The following is a 21071-nucleotide window of genomic DNA, read 5'->3' as shown; positions in this document are numbered from 1 at the left end:
GTAATCCTCTGGAGATAACAGGTGAAGTTAGAGTGAGATAAGAATCCTCTGTGAGCTGCCAGTTTCGCAGTGTTTCTCAGCGTAAGCGAGAAGGAAGAAAGAGAAAGAATGTCTTAATTCTCCTGCTTAAAGAGTCGTTGCCGACGAGAGTCTCGCCGTCGTCTTGCATATGGCAAATGGTTGCAGGAGAGATCTCGCTCAGTCTCGGACATGGTAATGGCTACCGGCGTGATCTCATACAAAATGGCACTGGCTTCTTGTGCCTTGCTACATATGCATCCTCCCAAAAAGAAGAACAACTCCACATCATTGGATGCAAACAGAGTCACAGATGTTACATCAGAATTTTCCTTCTAGAGACAGATGTCTACACAAACGCTAGGAGTCTCTGACTCCCAGCTATCAGATGGCCATTGACTCTACTGAGTTCATTCACTCTTTGACAGTCTTTGTTTTTTGTCCTGCAGGATGACCAACAGAAACCCCCTTCTGACCAAGCAAGCGCCATAATATTGCCAGTTTAGTCACGAACAAATTGTACTGGGTTTCATGTTACCAATACACACAAAGTACAATTACATTTCTAGCACACATCCTATTACTAACAACATCCTATTATTATTCATCTATAGACCTTGTTTTATCTTACTTGAACCACTCTATCTTTTCCTCCTCATTAACTCTCTCTCTCTCTCTCTCTGTTTGTATTTCTCTTTTGTCAATTATTCTTTCTTTTCTTCCTCTCTTTCTCTCTCTTTCTATCCTTGAACCCTTCTACAACGACTGAACCAATCCCAACATTCCTTTCTTTCATTCTCTTTTTTTTTTTTATTTATCTTTCAGGTTTGTAAAGTGAGAACAGTCTTGCTTCTGTTCAGGTTTGAACCAGCAATCGGTGAGTTTGTTACTTGTTGGATTCAGTTAAAAGACAATAATATATTCATATATATATATTATTTTATTTGTTTCACTCATTTGACTGTGGCCATGCTGGAACACTGCCTTTAGTAGAGCAAATCAACCCCAGGACTTATTCTTTGTAAGCCTAGTACTTATTCAATTGTTCTCTTTTGCCAAACCACTAAGTTACAGGGACATAAACACACCGACATCATTTGCCAAGCGATGATGGGGGACTAACAGACAGACACACACACACACACACACACACACACACATTCATAAATACATACATATATATAAATATTATAACATTAGGGAATGTCAAAATCCAAACTTACAAGGATATTTAATTTAGTAATACCAAATTGAATTTTATAATAAAAAATATATTAATTATTTAGAGAAGAATCACCAAAATGCAATTCAAAGAATGAAGTTAAATGTTTATTTTATGAATACTGTTAAACGTTCGAATTCATTTATTAATTAATAACATTATCTTTTTATATATATTCCTATCCTTAATCTACAGATAGCATTTCTTTACTAGAGGAATTATGCCTTTAACTTGACAGATAATTATTATTATTAAACCTTGACATTTTATGTATTGTACTAATAAGAGCATTCCTACTTGTACAGATATTTCTACTTTATTTCTATTTCATTTTATTTGTATTATTTAAATAGTAGGATACATTGTTAGAATTTATAAAGACCTGAAGAGTGACTTCATTCCGAGTAGAATTTATCTCGACCGATTTATTGTTTTATTGTGAATTGTACAGATTTTTTCTGCTATTATGTGGCCACGAAACACGCGTAGTCTACAATTCACTTTCTTTTTTATCAACTTACTAAACTGAATTAAATTTTTAGTCTCGTATTTTATAGATTTTTATGGATTATAAACTTTTCTTTTAGGTATAGATTTTTAAATTAGTATTTTGTAGAGTATGTTTTTCTTTATGATGTCTGATCTCCTTCATTGTTTGAATTGTATATCGGTGGTTCTTCTCTAAATTATTTATATATATATATATATATATATATATATATATATATATATTGGCACAATTCCTAATCAAACTTTGCTCCCCAACATCAAAAAAGTCACTGCAACTTAGAATCATGTCAATGATAAAATTCCTGATTTGAACCTTGTAAGTTGGGGGTGCATCTTATAGGCGAGGGCATCTTATAGTCAAGTATATATGTAGTTAGAAGCAGCGGTGGACTGGCCAGGTTACCAGCTTCCCTGATGGCAAGTGGGTCCCTGCACCATTAGAGTCCGTACATGTGGTCCCATGTTAGTATCTAAGGGGTCCATCCCTTCAAGTTTCAGAATTTTTTATTCACTCCTAGAAGAATGCACTAATTATTTCAGCCTGGCTGTGTTTGTAGACAATTGAAAAGAATACTTTTAACCAAAAAAAAAACAACTTAAATGATAGCATTGTAGTTGCGGGTGGGCTCCCTTAGTCTCCTGGCAACCAATATTTCTAGACCCAGTCCACCACTGGTTACAAGACATTTATTTGTCTCATCCATGAGTCAATTAGTGAATGTGTATATTTGTATGTTTACACAGCAAGTCCATTTGTGTGTATACTTGTATTTTCACAGTATCATCTAGACTATCAGATCTTGTTATACATCACTGGTCACAATACACTTTGCATTGGTTTTAGCTTTCAAATGACTCCCCACCCCCCACTGGCAAGATGAGCAGGTCAGCATTCCTCTGATTAGAAAGCTATTCCATCACAGGGTGGACCCATTTACAGTTGAGTGGCCTGGAACAACATGGAATGAAGATGTTTTGCTCAAGAACACAATACACTACCTTGGTCTGGGAATCAAACTCATGATCTTGCAATCAGGAGTGCAACACCCTAACCACCAGGCCATGCACCTTCACTTGTATTTTAGACACATGAACTATTTTTGTTGTGCCTTGGTAGGGCCATCATGCCAATAAGAAACACATACAGGCATTGATTCTGTTTCACTTCTTTTATTGTTGTTAGTCAATTAGTTAACCATTTAACCAGTTAACTAATTGGCTATTTGATTAATCGCTCAGTCAATCATTTAATCAATAAGTGAAGTTCATCAGAGTCCTTTCAGCACCATTCGCAACCTCATAAATGCCATGCTCTCACTTCTCCAGGTCAATCAGAAGTGAAATACAACCAGTGTATGTTTCTTACTGGCGTAGTGACCCTCCCAAGATACAACAAAATCTGCTTCGTGATTTCACATCAAAGATCCCGGAGATACAAAAACGATTTTTATTCATGTCATTTATGGTTGCAAGAAATATCTTTGTCTTTGGTCTTTGTATCAATAGTGAATGGTAATCTGAAGTATTCTATGACTGAATCCAAGTTGAAAAGACAAAAGAATCGACCGTTTTCTAAACATTCAGCATTGGTGGTGGATCAAGTTAGAGCTTGTTGATTCCCAAAGGAGTGTTTCCTCTATGTGTCCCACATTATTCCTACAGGATTTTCATTGTAAAGACCATGGAAAGCACTGTAACAATGATTAGGAACAAAGGGAAAAGACATACTAAACTGTTATTGTATATACATATGACATATGCATATTAGATACATACATATACCCACATATATATATATATATATATATATATATATATATATATATATATATATATATATATATATATATATATATATATATATATATACATACATACATACATACATACATACATACATACATACACACACATATATATGTCAATGTGAATACCCGTCAGAGTGTAAGTATCTTGAGAGAAAAGCTGAACATTAGAAGCATCAGTTGTGGCGTGCAAGAGAGACGATTGCGCTGGTATGGACATGTGGTGAGAATGGAGGAGGATAGCTGCGTGAAAAAGTGCCACACCCTAACAGTTGAGGGAACCCGTGGAAGAGGTAGGCCCAGGAAGACCTGGGCTGAGGTGGTGAGGCAAGACCTTCGTACATTGGGCCTCACCGAGGCGATGACTACGGACCGAGACCTTTGGAAATGGGCTGTGCGTGAGAAGACCCGGCAAGCCAAGTAAGATCGTTGCCAGTGCCCCTGGACTGGTTCTTGTGCGGGTGGCACATGAGATGCACCATTTTGAGCGTGGCCGTTGCCAGTACCGCCTGACTGGCTCCTGTAGGATTTTCGAGCGAGATCGTTGCCAGTGCCCCTGGACTGGCTTGTGCGGGTGGCACATAAAAGACACCATTTCGAGCGTGGCCGTTTTCGTGCGGGTGACACGTAAAAGCACCCACTACACTCTCTGAGTGGTTGGCGTTAGGAAGGGCATCCAGCTGTAGAAACTCTGCCAAATCAGACTGGAGCCTGGTGTTGCCATCCGGTTTCACCAGTCCTCAGTCAAATCGTCCAACCCATGCTAGCATGGAAAGCGGACGTTAAACGATGATGATGATGATGATGATGATGATGATATACATATATATGCCAGTACCGCCAGACTGGCCCCGTGCCGGTGGCACGTAAAAAGCACCCACTACACTCTCGGAGTGGTTGGCGTTAGGAAGGGCATCCAGCTGTAGAAACTCTGCCAGATCAGAGTTGGATGGTTTGGCAGGTTTAACAGGAGCTGACCAGCTCCAGTTGTCTGTTTTGATATGGTTTTTATGACCAGATGCCCTTCCTATTGCCAACCACTTTACAGAGTGTAGTTGGTGCTTTTATGCAGCACTGGCACAAGTGCTTTTTATGTGGTAACAGCACCTATGAGCCCACCAGATAAGGGGTGCTCAGCTGGAGAGGGTTGCAAGGTCATTTGACTGTAGCACGCGGAGCACTGCCTTAAAGTGTTTTTTAGTTGAAGAAATCAACCCCAGGAGTTATTCTTTGTAAGCATAGTACTTATTATATCGGTCACTTTTGCCAAACTGTTAAGTTACGGGGACATAAACATACCACCATCAGTTGTCAAGCAATGGTGGTGGGGACAAACACACACAAAGATATAGACACACACACATAAATACATATATATGTGTGTCTGTGTGAGTGTATGTATGTATATATATATATATATATATATATATATATATGTATACGATGGGCTTCTTTTCAGTTTCCATCTACCAAATCCACTCACAAGGCTTTGGCCAGCTTGAGGCTATAGTAGAAGACACTTGTACAAGGTGCTACGTAGTGAGACTGAACCCAGAACCATGTGGTTGGGAAGCAAACCTCTTACCGCACAGCCACTATGTCCACTTTCCATGCTGGCATGGGTTGGACATAATTTACGTACCTTAATATTTTGATATATAAAATTCTATAGACTTTATTTGATCCTTTTCCAGACTTACTTCAGTTCAACTTGAACCCTCTTCCTACCTTTGTTGTCTCCTTTTTGATATTGGTATTTTGTTTACCTTATACTTTCCTCAAAATTCACCGAATCTTTCTATATTTTATGAAAAATCTCCCAATACATTAATTTTAATAGGGCTATTAAATGAAGCAAAAATTGATTTAGAGGATGTATTTATCTACCAAAAGACATAATTCATAACAGACATCTGATATCACGCATAATCGCTGACAGGCAAGGTTCTGTGGTTTTTGGCTGAGAGAAAATCTCTTACAGATGTGTTGTGTTAAAGACACAGTATGTATGTGTTATACACACTGGAGGCAGATGATGAATGATCCTGGTAGCAATAAACAAGAACATCAGAAGTATTTTGGCTTTCTTGGGCCTTGCCAATGGTGTGAACCCATAGTTACATGTCTGAACAAAAGCTTTTGCCTCCAATATATAGGAAATAGTGAATAATGCTTTCACTGATATTGCAAATAGCCAATGGGCTGAAAAAATATTAATTGTATGCAATTGAAGCAGCATTTAATTAAAACAACCATCTATGTATTATACTTAATATGTTACCATCTCTTAATATAGGAACTTGTTATTTTCAGTCACAACGTGCCCCCCCCCCCCCCCCCCCATGCTCACTAGAGAAAGAATTACAAAATGAAATGGCAAATTGTTAAATGAATTGTCAAAATGTTTCAGATTCAGTGGAGAAATTTTGAAAACTGAATGAATGAATCTCAGTCAAGAGACCTAGAAATGACAATTTGCAAAACTAAGATGCAATTTATATCCTGTTATTCTAAAAGCATCAGGAAAAATGGCTCTGCTTAAGCCATTGCAGAAAGAAGCAGTGAATAAAATCAATAGTTGACATGCAGTGTAATGATGGGGGTAGGTGGAGGAAGAATCTTTGTGCAGAATGAAAGACCATTTTAAGTATATCATTTGAGGAGACAGTGTGTTACAATAGACCAAATATAATGGCTTATTGCTAAGATGGTTTGTTTGATGTAGTAAATACAATCTACTTCCATGGTAACTTAATTAATTATGAAAGATGATACAATAATACAACAGAATCTAGAGCATGGAGTCAGACAAAGAAATTAGAGGAATTATCGTTTTGCTTTTTTGCTTGTTTTTATTTTTGTAACAAAGAGATTAGCTTCCTATACAAAGAACAACAGTGCTGTGCTGCATAAACACATGAAAGTGGTACTGCCATGGTTTTTATTACTAGAGTACTATTCCCTCAATGTCTATAGAAATAATAAAACAGTGACCTAGCAGAATTGCTCACACACCAGACGAAATGCTTAGCAGCATTTCATCCATCTTTACATTCTGAGTTCAAATCCTGCAAAAGTCCACTCTGTCTTTCATCCTTTTGGGGTCAATAAAATAAGTACCAGCTGAACACTGAGATCGATGTAACCAACTTAGCACCTCTGCAAAAAATTGCTGGCCTTGTGCCAAAATTTAAAACCAATTTCTTTGGAAATAATTACATTCTACTTTGATGTTTGTAATATTATACACAGAATCATTTTCCAAGGAAATTCTATGTAATGGCCAATTAAAATACTTTATATAAAATGGTTTGTATCTTGCATTTGGCACCATGTTATGTCTGTGAACAGAACATTTCATTCTTAACCCTTTGCCTGTCCAAAGCATTTTCATAGATTTTTTCCTAAATATGTTAGGACAAAAGTAGAATGAAGGGTGTCTACTTCATTTTGAGAAGTCTCTGTATAAGTGTGAGTGTGCATGTGTATGTGTGTGAGTGTGTGTGAGTGTGTGTGTGTGTGTGTGTGTGTGTGTGTTTATCTCCTCCCCAACACTGTTTGACAACTGGTGTTGATGTGTTTGTGGCTCTGTAACTTAACAGTTTAGCAGAAGAGACTGATAGAATAAGTACCAGGCTTAATAAAGATTTATCCAAGGTGGTGCTCCAGCATGGCTGCAGTCTAAAGTAAAATATCAAAGATAGCATAAATACCAATTCCATCTCTACTGTAGCTGCTTCACTCAAAGGCAATGTTAGTTTTACGAGGTACATGGCAACTTCTCTGGTGCTAGTGCCATGAAAAATACATCCAATCCATGCTGTAAAGTGGCTGGCATTAGGAAGGGCATCCAGTCATTAGAAATTATGCCAAAGTAGGCAGTGGCGCACAATACAGTCCCTGGATTCATTAAGTCTTGTCAAACCATCCAACTCAAGCTAGAATAGAAATATGGATGTGAAATGATGGTAATGATAATGATGATGATGATGATGTCCCTGTACATTTTGATTTTAAACTCTGCTTGTTTTTCAGTTCCCTGTTGTTCAAAAAATGAATACCAGTCGTTTATTCTTTTCTAATCTAGGCACAAGGCCTGAAATTTTGGGGGAGGGGGGCAGTCAATTAGATCGACCCTGAAAGGAAGAAAAGCAAAGTTGACCTCGGTGGAATTTGAACTCAGAACGTAAACACAGATGAAATATCGCTAAGCATTTCGCCCAATGTGCTAATGATTCTTTTCTACTCTAGGCACAAGGTCCGAAATTTGGGGGGAGGGGGCCAGTTGATTTGATCGACCCCAGTATGCAACCGGTACTTAATTTATCGACCCCAAAAAGATGAAAGGCATAGTCAACCTTGGTGGAATTTGAACTCAGGACGTAAAGACAGACGAAATGCCACGAAGCATTTCACCCAGCGTGCTAACAATTCTGCCAGCTCACCGCCTTACCAGTAATTTATTGGAGAAAAAAACTGAAATGACATTGTGCTTTCCCTAAATATTTGTAATATTGTGCAACTGTAAAGAATGAATTTAGAGTTGAAACCTTTCCAAACATGTTAAGTTCCACACTTGTTTTCTCCAGTCCTTCTTGACATGAATTTATTGAAATAATGGCATTTTATCCCCCCACTATTTTAAGCTTCTTTTTAAATGAAAAGAACTGGAGTGTGATTTATGCATGGGGCAAAGCTAAAACTGTGACAGGAAAAAAATTATCTTCCAAGCTTGAACACCAAATTGGAGGTGTGATTTATACACAAGTGCACCTGATAAATGAGTAAATATGGTAATTAAACAATTAGGCTCACAGCATCAAGTTTTTTTTTTTGATTTTAAGAAAATATAGTGTCATAAAGAAATATAGTTACAAAACATAGCATAATTTAAAGGAAATATAGTTACATTCAGGCATACCTACACAACTTTGTTTCCTCATAACTTTCTGAAAAATTGAATTTTTTAAATAAAATTTTTACAATTATGCTTTAGATGGTATAGATTCCGTTTATATCAGAATTTGTTGGAAAAGATTTTTCCAGGAGTGGGAAAAGAAATTTCGGAAAATTCATAGGAGTCGGCTTTGTTTCCTCATAACTTTCAGAAAATTGGGTATTTTTTAAATGAAATTTTCCACAAATGTCTTTCAAGTTGTATAGATTACGATTATACCAGAATTTGATGTGGGAAAAAAAAAAAGAAAAAACGATGGGCATATACTCATAAATACTGACGCATAACAATTTTTTTTCGAAATTTCAAGTTTCATTCATATGTGATGTTTGTCAGTATGAATGTGTGCACGCCCAACAATTATTATTATTATCCTTTTAATATTAACTTCCGATATAATCGTAATCTACACACTCTGAAAGGTAATTGTTGAAAATTTCATAAAGGATACCCAGTTTTCTGAAAGTTATGAGGAAACAAAGGCAACACGTGTAAATTTTTCGAAACTTCTCTTCCAGGCCTCAGAAAACAATTTCCACAACAAATTCCGATATAATCGGAATTTATGCCATCTGAATAGAAAATTTTATATTAAAAATATCCATTTTTTTTTAAAGTTAAGAGGAAACAAAGTCGGCGGAGTGCACACTACATTTAATCATCTTACGTCCTTGCTTTTATCAGCAATTCTGCTTGTTGAATAAATAAGTCAGATAACTACTTTTATCTCAGTGACAACGAAATATCATCTTGTGCATACCACTCCCACTCATTATCGTCAACAATTGGCAGCTTGTCGTCTGTTACTTTTCAATGATGGTACGAGGCAGATATCTTTAAAGAATAACTTCTCTCTCATCAGCAATCTGCATCTTTTAGGTCGATCGTTCCGTGAGATACTATTCTCCCAGGTAATGTCTATACAAAACATTAATTATTTATAAAACCTTTAATAGTATCATTAAATTTATCTCAGTTTGAATATCTGATTTCTAGCAGCTTCTCAACTAATCTTAAGTTATATTATAGTTTCTGTTCATTAGCAATCTAATTTACATTTACACACACGCACACGCACTTATACGCACACACTCGCATGCATTCATTGCATACATACATACACGCGCGGCCGCACGCACACGCACACGCAAAGATAATCCTTTCTACTATAGGCACAAGGCCTGCAATTTTGGGAAGGGGAGTAGTCGATTACATTGACCCCATTACCTAACTGGTACTTGATTTATCGACCCCGAAAGGATGAAAGGTAAAGTCGACTTCGGGTGGAACACACAAAGATAATATTGAAAAATAGAGTAGGCTTTTTTTATTTTCAAATATTTGCGAATTGACACAATTTTCGTATATTTTTTCGTAAATATAAATAAACTATAACAAAAATGAAAATATATTAATGACGTGAATAGTCTTGAAATTTAGTGCCACTTTCTTCATCGGTAACATTTTTCTAGAATATTCAGAAGCTTTTCAAGTTTCACCTCTATCTAACACCTGAATTTAATATCTCTGGTATCAACATCCATTATAGGAGCCAACGAGTCTCTCTATAGAGTCATCATGTTAGAAACAACAGCTAAACCTTCCATAAAGGACATACTACCGTTTTAAAATAACGAAGGACACATTAGGTAATGTAATCTGAGATACACATGAAAAGACGGTATCGTCAGCTCTGACGTATATTTTGATCATGGTATTCTCGATCAGGACGGACCTAGGGTTAAACAATAATTACAATTACTCGTTATATTTGAAAGATAGAGAGATGATATATCATGGGTATGATAAACCGGGTTTTATTTTATAATTAAAAAGAAATTTATTAAAGCAGTCGTCACTAAGGAAAGGGTTATTATATTGCTGTTTAGATGTCTGCATTTACTACTAATTGGATTTAGTTTCGTATTTACTAATTGTCAACAGATGCGTTGTTTAACAACATTGTTGAGATAACAGGGTCGCTGGTATATGACCGGTAAGCAAACTCGAAAACATCTTTTCTTTTAGGTTTTTCAACGATGACGATTATTCTAATAGCACTGACATTATATATATATATATATATATATATATATATATATATATATATAGACACCACACATACTGTCACATTTGATTTATTGTTTTGTTGCATTTACTATTATTATTATTGCAACAATATTTAAATCTATTAAGTGAATTTATTTCATGTATCATTTACATAATAGCAGATCTTGATGTAGTAATTATTTTGTTTGTTGCTTTTATACGATGAATGCAACAATGTTTTTTAAACAAATATTGTCATTTCTTGTTTCGACTACAGATCTTAATATCTTTAAAAATTGACTCATTTAAAAAAATTTCTTACCTTAAAAATCAACCCATTTTTAACTCTGTCCTGAAAATAAAACTCATTTACCGTCTTTCCTTATCTAAAATTATCAGTATTTTTCGGTTCTAAGCCCCAAAATTTACTTCGGAAAACAAAGTCTTGACATTTAAAATTATTTATCCTTATCGAAAACGACTTCCTCCTTATTACGATAAAGGAAAACTCGTTTTAAATAGATAAAAAATAATAGTTTTAAATATTGTTGTGTATGTTCATTTTCTTCTTTTCTGCAAAAATAATTCTGATATTATGAAGCATTAATCCATTCATTGCATAAAAAAAAGATGTTTGTATACTGTTTACACGAATCTTAGTCATTTATAAAATATCAACAGTTTCCTTAATTCTTCTCTAAGAATGTTTTTCTGTTTTGTTTTTAATCCTTGCTAGGAAATATCAAAGTTGTGCATTAAAGATTATATATTTAATAATATATATTCATTTATGGGTAAATTAAAAAGTCCGAAGCTTTTTTTTTCTTAGTGAAACTCGTGCGGGTGTACTTCCCAGAATTTACTCATTTCTGTTTGTATTATTATTATTATTATTATGTAAATACGTATCCGATCAACAGCCGCACTCTGTGTCCATCGGATCTGTAATATCGTTGCCCTGTTAATGTTATTCTGATGTTTCATGCGTTTTGCATGCTTGTACGTAGTCAACAATACTCAAAACAGGGGTTGACAAACTTCTTGTATATCATGAAATCGTCGATAACTTATCGACCACATAGACACCTCCTGGGGTCAATAGTGATCACTTTGCCTACCCCTTAAGGTGATTATCACCAGTTAGATGTTAGTAAAAGTTTCATGATGGCGAATAACGTTGGAAAACCACGATGTTCCTTTATAACAGCCATTTGAAGGTTTGTATTTATTGTTATGAACACAACTGGTGACGACATCTAAAATCGTTAAGAAGTGAAAAACAAATATTTGACTAATAAGGTTTAACTGAAAACTGCTCATAGATAACCCTCGCTCGAAATTCATTGTGTTATGTGGCATTAAGAGAATTATCAAACCGAAAGATGTGTGTTAATTTTCTTTATTTTTTCTTTTCTTTTTTTTTAGAATGTCTATGTCAGGGATTCGATCATGGCTCAAGTCTTGGATGCCTGGGGATTCTACAAGGGGCCCACTTGAAAAAGACTGGCAGTTAGTTGTTACAGATTCCCTAATTTTGGAGTTGGAAACCCAACTAAGGGTGAGTAGGCTCACATTCTGCTCAACTACCTTTATGTTCTTTGATTAAAACTGACCATTTTGAAATGTTCACATCTAAATTAAAACCTTCCATCGCGTAAGAACCTATTAAATTTTATTCCAAGAATAACGAGCAGTAAATTAATATGTTAAATCTCTCCAATTTCTTGATTCATCATTACCATCATCATCATCATCACCATCGTTTAAGGTCCACTTTCCATGCTAGCATGGGTTGGACGATTTGACTGAGGACTGGCAAACCAGATGGCTGCACCAGGCTCCAATCTGATTTGGCAGAGTTTCTACAGCTGGATGCCCTTCCTAACGCCAACCACTCAGAGAGTGTAGTGGGTGCTTTTACATGCCACCGGCACGTAGGCCAGTCTAGCGGTACTGACAACGGCCACGCTCAAATGGTGTTTTTTATGTGCCACCTGTACAGGAGTCAGTCCGGCAGCACTGGCAACGACCTCGCTCGAATGTTTTGTTCACGTGCCAGTAAAGCAATGCTGGTAACGATCACACTCAAATGGTGCTTTTTATGTGCCACCGCCACGGAAGCCAGACAAGTTCATTATTTACACTGGACAGATACGTGTTCTCATCTTGTTTGTTGTTATAAGCCCTAAAATTCACGCTATATTTGCCCACGGGCATATTGCGTAATGATTAAGAGTGTGGGCTACTAATTCCAAGATTCTGAGTTCAATTCCAGGCAGCGTCTTGAATAAATAATAATAATAATAATAATAATAATAATATCAGCAAAAAAATACCTTAGGAATGAAAATCCAGGGTTGGGTTCAAAATTCTACCAGGACACCTGATGAAGGCTGGAGAGTAAATCAGCCAAAATGTTGTGATAACAACAAACTAGATGAGGACACATATCCGTCCAATGTAAATAATGTACAGAATTCTTCATCTCTAAAATATAGAACAATATGTTACAAGTTTATTCTACCATAAGATGTTTATATTCCATGTTAGTCGGAGGATGGATGGTTTGTAAATATCATCATCATCATCATCATCATCATCTGCTTTCCATGGGTTGAACAGTTTAACTGGGGACTGGCGAACCAGATGGCTGCACTAGGCTCCAATCTGATCTGGCAGAGTTTCTACAGCTGGATGCCCTTCCTAACGCCAACCACTCTGAGAGTGTAGTGGATGCTTTTATACATGCCACTGGCACGAGAATCAGTCAGGCGGTACTGGCAACGGCCACACTTAAGTGGTGTTTTTTACATGTCACCTGCATGGGAGCCAGTCCAGCAGCACTGGCAACGACCTCGCTCGATTGTTTTTTCACGTGCCAGTAAGGCAACGCTGGTAACGAACACGTTTGAATGGTGCTTTTTATGTGCCACAGGCACGGAAGCCAGTCAGCTGCTCTGGCAGTGATCCTGGTCGGATGGTGCTGTTAGCGCTCTACTGGCATGGGTGCCAGTCATCAGATTTGTGAATTTGATTTGATTTTGATTTCACTTGCCTTCGATTTCACAGGTCTTCGCAAGCAGAGTTTAGTGTCCAGTGAAGGAAAAGTACGCATAAGTGGGCTGGTTACACCCCTGGCATAGGCCACAGGTAATGGTCTCACTTGGCTTGCCGGATCTTTTCATGCACAGCATATTTCCAAAGGTCTTGGTCACTAGTCAATGCCTTGGTGAGGCCTAATGTTTGAAGGCCATGTTTCACCACCTTATCCCAGATCTTCCTAGGTCTACCTCTTCCACAGGTTCCCTCAACTGCTAGGGAGTAGCACTTTTTCACACAGCTATCCTCATCCATTCTCGCCACATGACCATACCAGCGCAGTCGTCTCTCTTATATATATATATATATATATATATATATATATATATATATATATATATATATATATATTTGTGTGTATTTGTATATGTAATGAATATTTGTGTTTATATTAACAGGATTTGGAACAACATTACTGGGAAATGGAGCAGGAAGAACGCAGACAACAAACAGGAGTTGATTACAGCTGGCTCGTTAGTAATGAAACTCGTACATATCAAATACCTCATGTTGAACGTATGCAACTTGTTAGTTTGTGCCAATTGGTTAAACCTGAAGAATGCAGTTGTATAATAAAGTCATTCCGTAATTGTCTGCTCCAAGAACCTCCACTTACTGAAGTCACAGCCTTATTCAAACTTTGCATTACACAGGTAAGACCCATGTATATGGCTGGGTGGCTAAAAAGCTTGCTTTGTTATCTTATGGTTTTAGGTTCGATCCTACTGTGAATCACCCTTGGGCACAGAAACCATATAAAAACCTACCACATCCCACACAAAGAAGTCAAGGGGATTGCAGTCAGGTGAGTCGGGAGGTCAAAGGGCAGGTGCTGTGTGATCGAAGACCCAGGCCTGGGTCTTCTGGCTGGTGTGACGGGACGCAGAGTCTTGCTTCCACACATACAGCCTCCCTGCAGCTACCTGCTTGATCCAAGGCTCCACCACCTCACTTAGAACATGGAAGTAGCCATTAGTGTTCAACCTGAGGCCCCGAGGGAAGAAGTTGGGTGGCATGACATTTATTCTAATAAATTCTTCATTATTTTCAAAATTAATTGATACATGGACAGTGTATTTCAACAGAACTTTGGTAACAAAAGGGTTAACGAAAGCAAACTCTCCAATTGGCAGATCTGATCTTGAAATTATATGAAAGAAATAATATTTATTATGGAGATGTACTTGCATAGCAAGTGACTCGATCTGAGATTGTGTGCTGAAACAAAAACAATTGCAGTGTGGGAGGTGTTTATAAGCCGTTTATGAACACACAAAAAACTGTTAGATTCACTTCAACATTTAAATTTGCAGCAGAGATGCAGCATGAAGTTTGGTTAGTGAACAGGGAATGGTTTCAAAGTGACGATAATATTTTGACACAAATTAAAAAATTATTTAAACGTTGCAGTGAATTTAACGTTTTCTTTTGTGTGTTCTTAAATGGCTTTTAAACATCTTCCACGCTGCAAATAATATTCATTAACTTATTAATGTTTAAAATAAATACTGTCCAAAGTTTTTAAGAAAAAGAACCTGTTTATAATTTTTATTTATTTCTTTGTTAGATTCTTGAAGAACGCCCCAAAGAAGAAACATTCACAGAATGGGTAAGCACACGGACGGCTAACTTGATAAATAACATGAAACAACTTCGTCCAAGTCCACAAGTCTCACCTATCAATGATGACATAGACATTGAAAAACAACAGGAATCCTACCCTCTCACCTCATTTGATTCCATGCTTTATTATAAAAATGGAGGTCAGAATATTTATGATTTCACCTACAATAAGCAGTCACAGTTTATATGAGTGTACTTTACATATGACCTCATCATTTCTTGTTGTCCTTTAAGTTTGGTGCCATTATCATGTTGAAGCAAGCTGCTATTTTTAAACATTTCCTTGGTGTTGGAACTGCTCTCTTCATGGCAGTACGTTTAAACCTTTAGCATTTGAATTACTCTGTGAAATGTAATGCTTATTTATTCACACTGTTTTGAATTATTTATGCATTATCTCATAGCTTTAAGACGTTGATGATGTGATTGTTTATTTTTAGAATGACATTGTAGGGTAGGTGTGAGAGGCACGATCTGGATAGTTTAAATGCTAAAGGGTTTAACACTGGTTACTCTTATTCCGGACAAATACGGTGTCACTAGATATCTTTTTGTGAGTTAACATGTATTAAAATATATCATATATATATATATATATATATATATGTGTGTGTGTGTGTGTAATAATAATAATGTTAGTCAGAAGAAATGAAGGGACTGTTCCTCAGCTTATTTATATGCAGGCACAGTAAGTCTTCATATTTTCCAAGAAATGAAATAAAACAGAATATTTATGTTATTAAATTTAAGAATTTTTCATCTAGTGCTTGAGAATGTTTGTGCAATAGAGACACAATTCCTTCATTTCTTCTGACTAACCTTTATTATTATTACCAATATATTATTCTGTATAATACCAAAAATGTTTTATTCTTTCCTCCTGTACATATATATACATATATATTATGTAGATGGGGTTCAAATCTCAGCCATGTCCTCTTGAAGCACATTTGCTTATTTCAGTATTCCAAATCCTTATTTAGATGTTATATTTGTGTGAAGTATGCACTAGAGTTGAAAGGACTGGAAAATATTTTCTGCCAAGTAATGATATCAAAACAGGAGTTTGGAAAATTTGAACGTGTTTCATTTTCAAATTAATTGGAGTTACAAAATTGTACATGAAGGAGAAACATGTTAGTTATTTCCCCTATTAAAAATTCTTCAGGCAGAGAATCAAATAATACCAATATTATTTGGTTCTCTGTCTGAAGAATTTTTAATAGAGAATTTCCATGTTTCTCCTACATGTACAATTTTGTAACTTCAATTACCATATTTAATGGCTTATAAGATGTACCCTTTTTTTTTTACCCAAAAATGGCTTAAATATCCCTCCTGTGTCCAATGCACTCAATGTAGGCTCAAAACTAACCCAAAACAGTATGTATGTTTACAAAACATGTGCTGCCATCTATTGCTGAACCATCACCTACAGTATGTTTATATCGAATGTGGATGCAATGAATTGCTTATAATTACTGGTAATAACTTAAAGTTATACAGGTAAGTGGAGGAACTAAAACATTATTTTAGTGGTAATTTATTTTACAAAAATATAACCAAGGCTAGGCTGCATCCTATGCCCTCCTGCGTCTTATTGGCCATGAAATTCTGTAATTTGAAAATGAAGCATATTTAATGGTGAACAAATAATAGCAAAAACTTCCTTCTATCTTTTCTTCTGTTGAAATGTAAACATCAGTGGTTTTGTTATCATTAATTTAACCATCTCTTTTTTGTTTTTTGTCAGTTTACTATTGTTTAATACAAACTGAATCAGTTGAGCACGGAATAAAAGGCATTGTGGTATCTGGGGTGCTGAACTATTTCTGAGGTTGACTTTGGTTTTAGCCTTTTCCAGGTGGGAGTGATAAAATATGTACCAGTAAAATACTGGGGTTGATTTAATCAGGTGTGCTCTCTCACACAATTTTTGACCTTGTGGCAAAGTTGGGAATCAATATTGCAACTTCAAACAAGATTGTAAATGGCAGAAATATTAGAATCACAGACAAAATACTTTGTAATATTTTGATCTACGTCGCCACATTGCGATTTCAAATTTAATCAAGGTCAAATTTGTCCTTTGACTATCCAAGGTCAATAAATAGAATGTCTGTCAGATTCAGTTGACCATTTCCCTACCAGTGTCTGGCCTTGTGGCAATGGAAGAAACCGATATTTATGATATCCAATTCTAAGAAATGAAGAATTTAAGTCATTTTATATTGAGGACACTGGAATAGAGAATCTGAAACATAATAAGATCTTTAACTCTTTCACTCCTACCCACCTGAGACAGTACCTGGTTATATGACACAAACTTCTTGTTTTAAAAGTGATCTCAACTAAAAAATCTTCCTCTAAACCTCATATCAGTTCATGTTCTAAACATCAGCTTTAGTTATTTTATCAAGTTCTTTGTTATATTCAAAATTGCTGTAAACAAAGACAGCAACAAAAGGATGAAATGTCTGTTTATGGTGTAAAAATCAGTTTGAAATGAGGTGGAAAATGTGAAGGCGATAGGAACTTTATGATTCAAGAGTTTTGCTTTCTCTTTCTCTCTTTATATATATGTGTGTGTGTGTGTATATATATGCATACATATATACATACATCATCATCATCATCATTTAACATCTGTGTTCCATGCTAGCATGGGTGGGATGGTACCACAAAATCTGGCCAGGCCAAAGCCTGCACTAGACTTCTGTGACTGTTTTGGCAGGATTTTTACAGCTGGATGCTCTTCCTAACACCAACCACTCATACACACACACACACACACACATATGTATGTGTGTGTGTGTAATCAAGATGGTGTGGTTGGCCAGATCTGGATTATATCAGTGTTAATAAGGTACCTGCCTGGATTCCAAATCCCTATTCCTTTACTATTTATACTTGGAAACAGGTGGTGGTTGGTGATGAGAAAAGCATCCAACCATAGAAAATCTGCTTTGGTGAATTTCACCCGACCCATGCTAGCATGGAAAAATGGACATTAAAACATGATGATGATATATTAGCCATTTGCTGTTGTACAACACATTGGTCCATTTATGTTCACCATTTGTGATTTCTTTGGCCAGTTTTTAATAGCATGCGACATGAGAAGGGGCAACAGCTAGCAACCTACTTAACATTCTCTCCCCACATATATATATACATACAAACATGCATATATATGAATATGTGTGTATATATACACACACACACAAACACACATGCTCATAGATGAAAGGATGGCTGTGTGGTAAAGATGTTTGGCTTGCAACATGTGGCTTTGAGAAATCTGGTAATGAAAGGGTTGCAAATCGTATCTTCTTTACTTGATTAATTCCTTGGACTGTGACTGTGCTCGGCACCACCTTCACAGCTTTGGTCAAACAAATGAATCCCAGTAATTATTCTTAAGTCTGCTACTTTTCCTATTAATTTCTTTTGATGAGCTGCAAATACAAAGACACACACACACGTATATATGTATATATATATATATATATATATATATATATATATATATAAATATATATACACACACACACACATTTATATATATATATATATATATATGACAGGCTTCCACACAGTTTCTATCAACCAAATTCACTACCAAGGGCTATAGTAGACGGCACCAACCCAAGGTGCCTCTTGGTTTCAAAACAGGCTTCTTTTAACCCCACAGCCGTGCCAGCACCTGGGAAAATTACTTTGAGCTATACTTTGTAAACGGTGATTTAAAAGTTATATTTTTATTTCACATATCCATAATATCACTAGAATATAGCAAGAGGCAAGACAGGAATTTATAACATGACTGACCAACTTCACACGGATTCTAACAACAAAAGTGAAATGGTTTTGAGAATAGGCAGCAGATTTGGCTTCTTGAGAAATGGCCACCATTCTATGGCATCCATTCCACATATCACAAAATATGCTTTCATGAAGAAAAATATGTATGTATGTGTATATATATATCTATATCTATCTATATATATATATTGAGAGAGAGAGAACGAAAAAAGATTAGTTACCAGAATCACTAGAATCTAGATACATCAACACATAGGACACCAGAAATGACCAGGTACAATAACATAGGTGTCACACATTGAGGTAAAACAATCATGAAGGTTTTAAGTGTTGGTAGGGCACTGTAGATATGTAAGTACCAAATCCAATTTAAACCATAGATCCAACTCAGGATTGGCTCTAGGTGTGGCATAAGTATAAACAAGGACAGAAATGGGGTTTAAGTTTATGATAGCTGTTTTGGTAGAATTGATGTGTTCATTGATTACATCATAATCCACTGTCTTCAGGTAGATTTTTAAACAAGCATAAACAGGTAAGGTAATACCTTGACCATGATGAATCCAAACAATGTTGGTTGGAATATACACACACGCACACACGAGTATATATAATGTAACATGGCTGTGAAGTTATGGCAATAGGCATCACTCCATATGGGTTAATGAGTTGTGCTCTAATCTCTCTGCCTCACTTTTAGTAGTTATAAGGAACAACCAAAATACCTTATAAATCTATTGGCACTAACAATATTGAAATGTCCAACTGTCCAAATTTTGAAAACCACAAATAAACAAAAATAAAAATTAATTAATTAACAAAGAAGAAAATCAAAAACAAACCCCCTTTGCAGTATTGCAAGTGTAAGAAAATGGATGCAAAACTAAAAGACTTATCCCCTTACACACAAACTCACATTTTCTATTTACAAAACATTAAATCTTACGTCTGCAAGTCAGCCTTCATGTCTGTGAAGATCCAAAGTGATTTAACTATTGTCTATTGTTATTTTTGATATCCAGTTATATCTTGTGCAATATTTTTTATCAACTTGTAATAAAGTATTGTGTGTGTATGTGTGTAAATGTGTGTGTGTGTGTGAGTATGCTGTATCTTTTACTTTCTGTATTAAATAATCAGATTAACATGGATTGTTTGTTATTGCTTTACTTCTGCTTGGTTTGTGCCTTTATTTAATTCATTCCAGCTTGACAAAGCTTTGTACACACCAGTAGATTTATTAATTGCTGTTGTAATATAAGAATGGCAGTTCTTAGTGGGCTGTGAAAGACAGAATCAGTATCTATGGTTGATAAAGCATAATGACACAGAAACACACACTACAGTTTGTTAACATCATTCATAGTCCAGCATATACCCTCCAATTAATTAGTGAAGCTAATTAAACATCCTAGATTAGCAAATCCACAAGATTCTACTAGGTTTTGTAAATTTTATTGACAAAGTAAAAAGCACATGACCAAGAGTGCAAAAATGTAAAGTAATAAAAACAACAACCAAAGAAGTACACAATGAATGCCAATATTGGGAGGAGATGTGCTGAACTCTGAAGTAGACTATTATCACAGTGAAGATCTCTCCATGATTGACCATACATGAATGTATAAATATAATGTATACAGTTTTCTTCATAATATTTTAGAGCTTAATTCAATGAAGTTGGTTCATTTTGGTAATCAACTAATATGCAGATTGGCTGAACAGAAATTTGCATCATTAACTATTTTCTGAAAAGGCATCTAGTCTTTGCTAAGTTTGCCTTGAGGGTTCTGAATTCTAGGTTTAGCTTCTATACCTGGAATTTCTTCTCTACATGGACCCCCATGGGTCATATGGACACTGGTTGAAAACCATTGGTCTACAGCAGGGGTCACCAAACTTTTTCAACTATCGACCCCCTTTAGCTACTTCTCCTTCCACATCAAACACCCTCCTCATTTAG

The 21071-nt window shown here is 35.9% G+C and overlaps 1 protein-coding gene across 3 annotated transcripts; it reads left to right on the top strand.

Annotated features, from left to right (window-relative positions):
- The first annotated feature begins 874 nt into the window (after positions 1-874).
- Positions 875-20259, top strand: LOC106867333 (protein RD3). Of its 3 annotated transcripts, none has more exons than XM_052966872.2 (4): positions 875-895; positions 11987-12119; positions 14059-14313; positions 15228-20259. In XM_052966872.2, exons 2-4 carry the CDS (start codon positions 11988-11990, stop codon positions 15471-15473), a joined length of 633 nt encoding a protein of 210 aa, XP_052822832.1. In that variant the 5' UTR covers positions 875-895; position 11987; the 3' UTR covers positions 15474-20259. The 3 variants fall into 3 exon arrangements, with proteins under 3 accessions (XP_052822832.1, XP_014767663.1, XP_014767662.1); XM_014912177.3 differs by lacking the exon at positions 875-895 and adding an exon at positions 9281-9423; XM_014912176.3 differs by lacking the exon at positions 875-895 and adding an exon at positions 10354-10508.
- The last annotated feature ends 812 nt before the right edge of the window (positions 20260-21071 follow it).

Source organism: Octopus bimaculoides, chromosome 4 (genome assembly GCF_046866305.1).
Source record: "Octopus bimaculoides isolate indiv1 chromosome 4, ASM4686630v1, whole genome shotgun sequence".
Lineage (NCBI taxonomy): Eukaryota > Metazoa > Mollusca > Cephalopoda > Octopoda > Octopodidae > Octopus > Octopus bimaculoides.
This window is presented reverse-complemented; position numbering and strand designations above follow the sequence as displayed.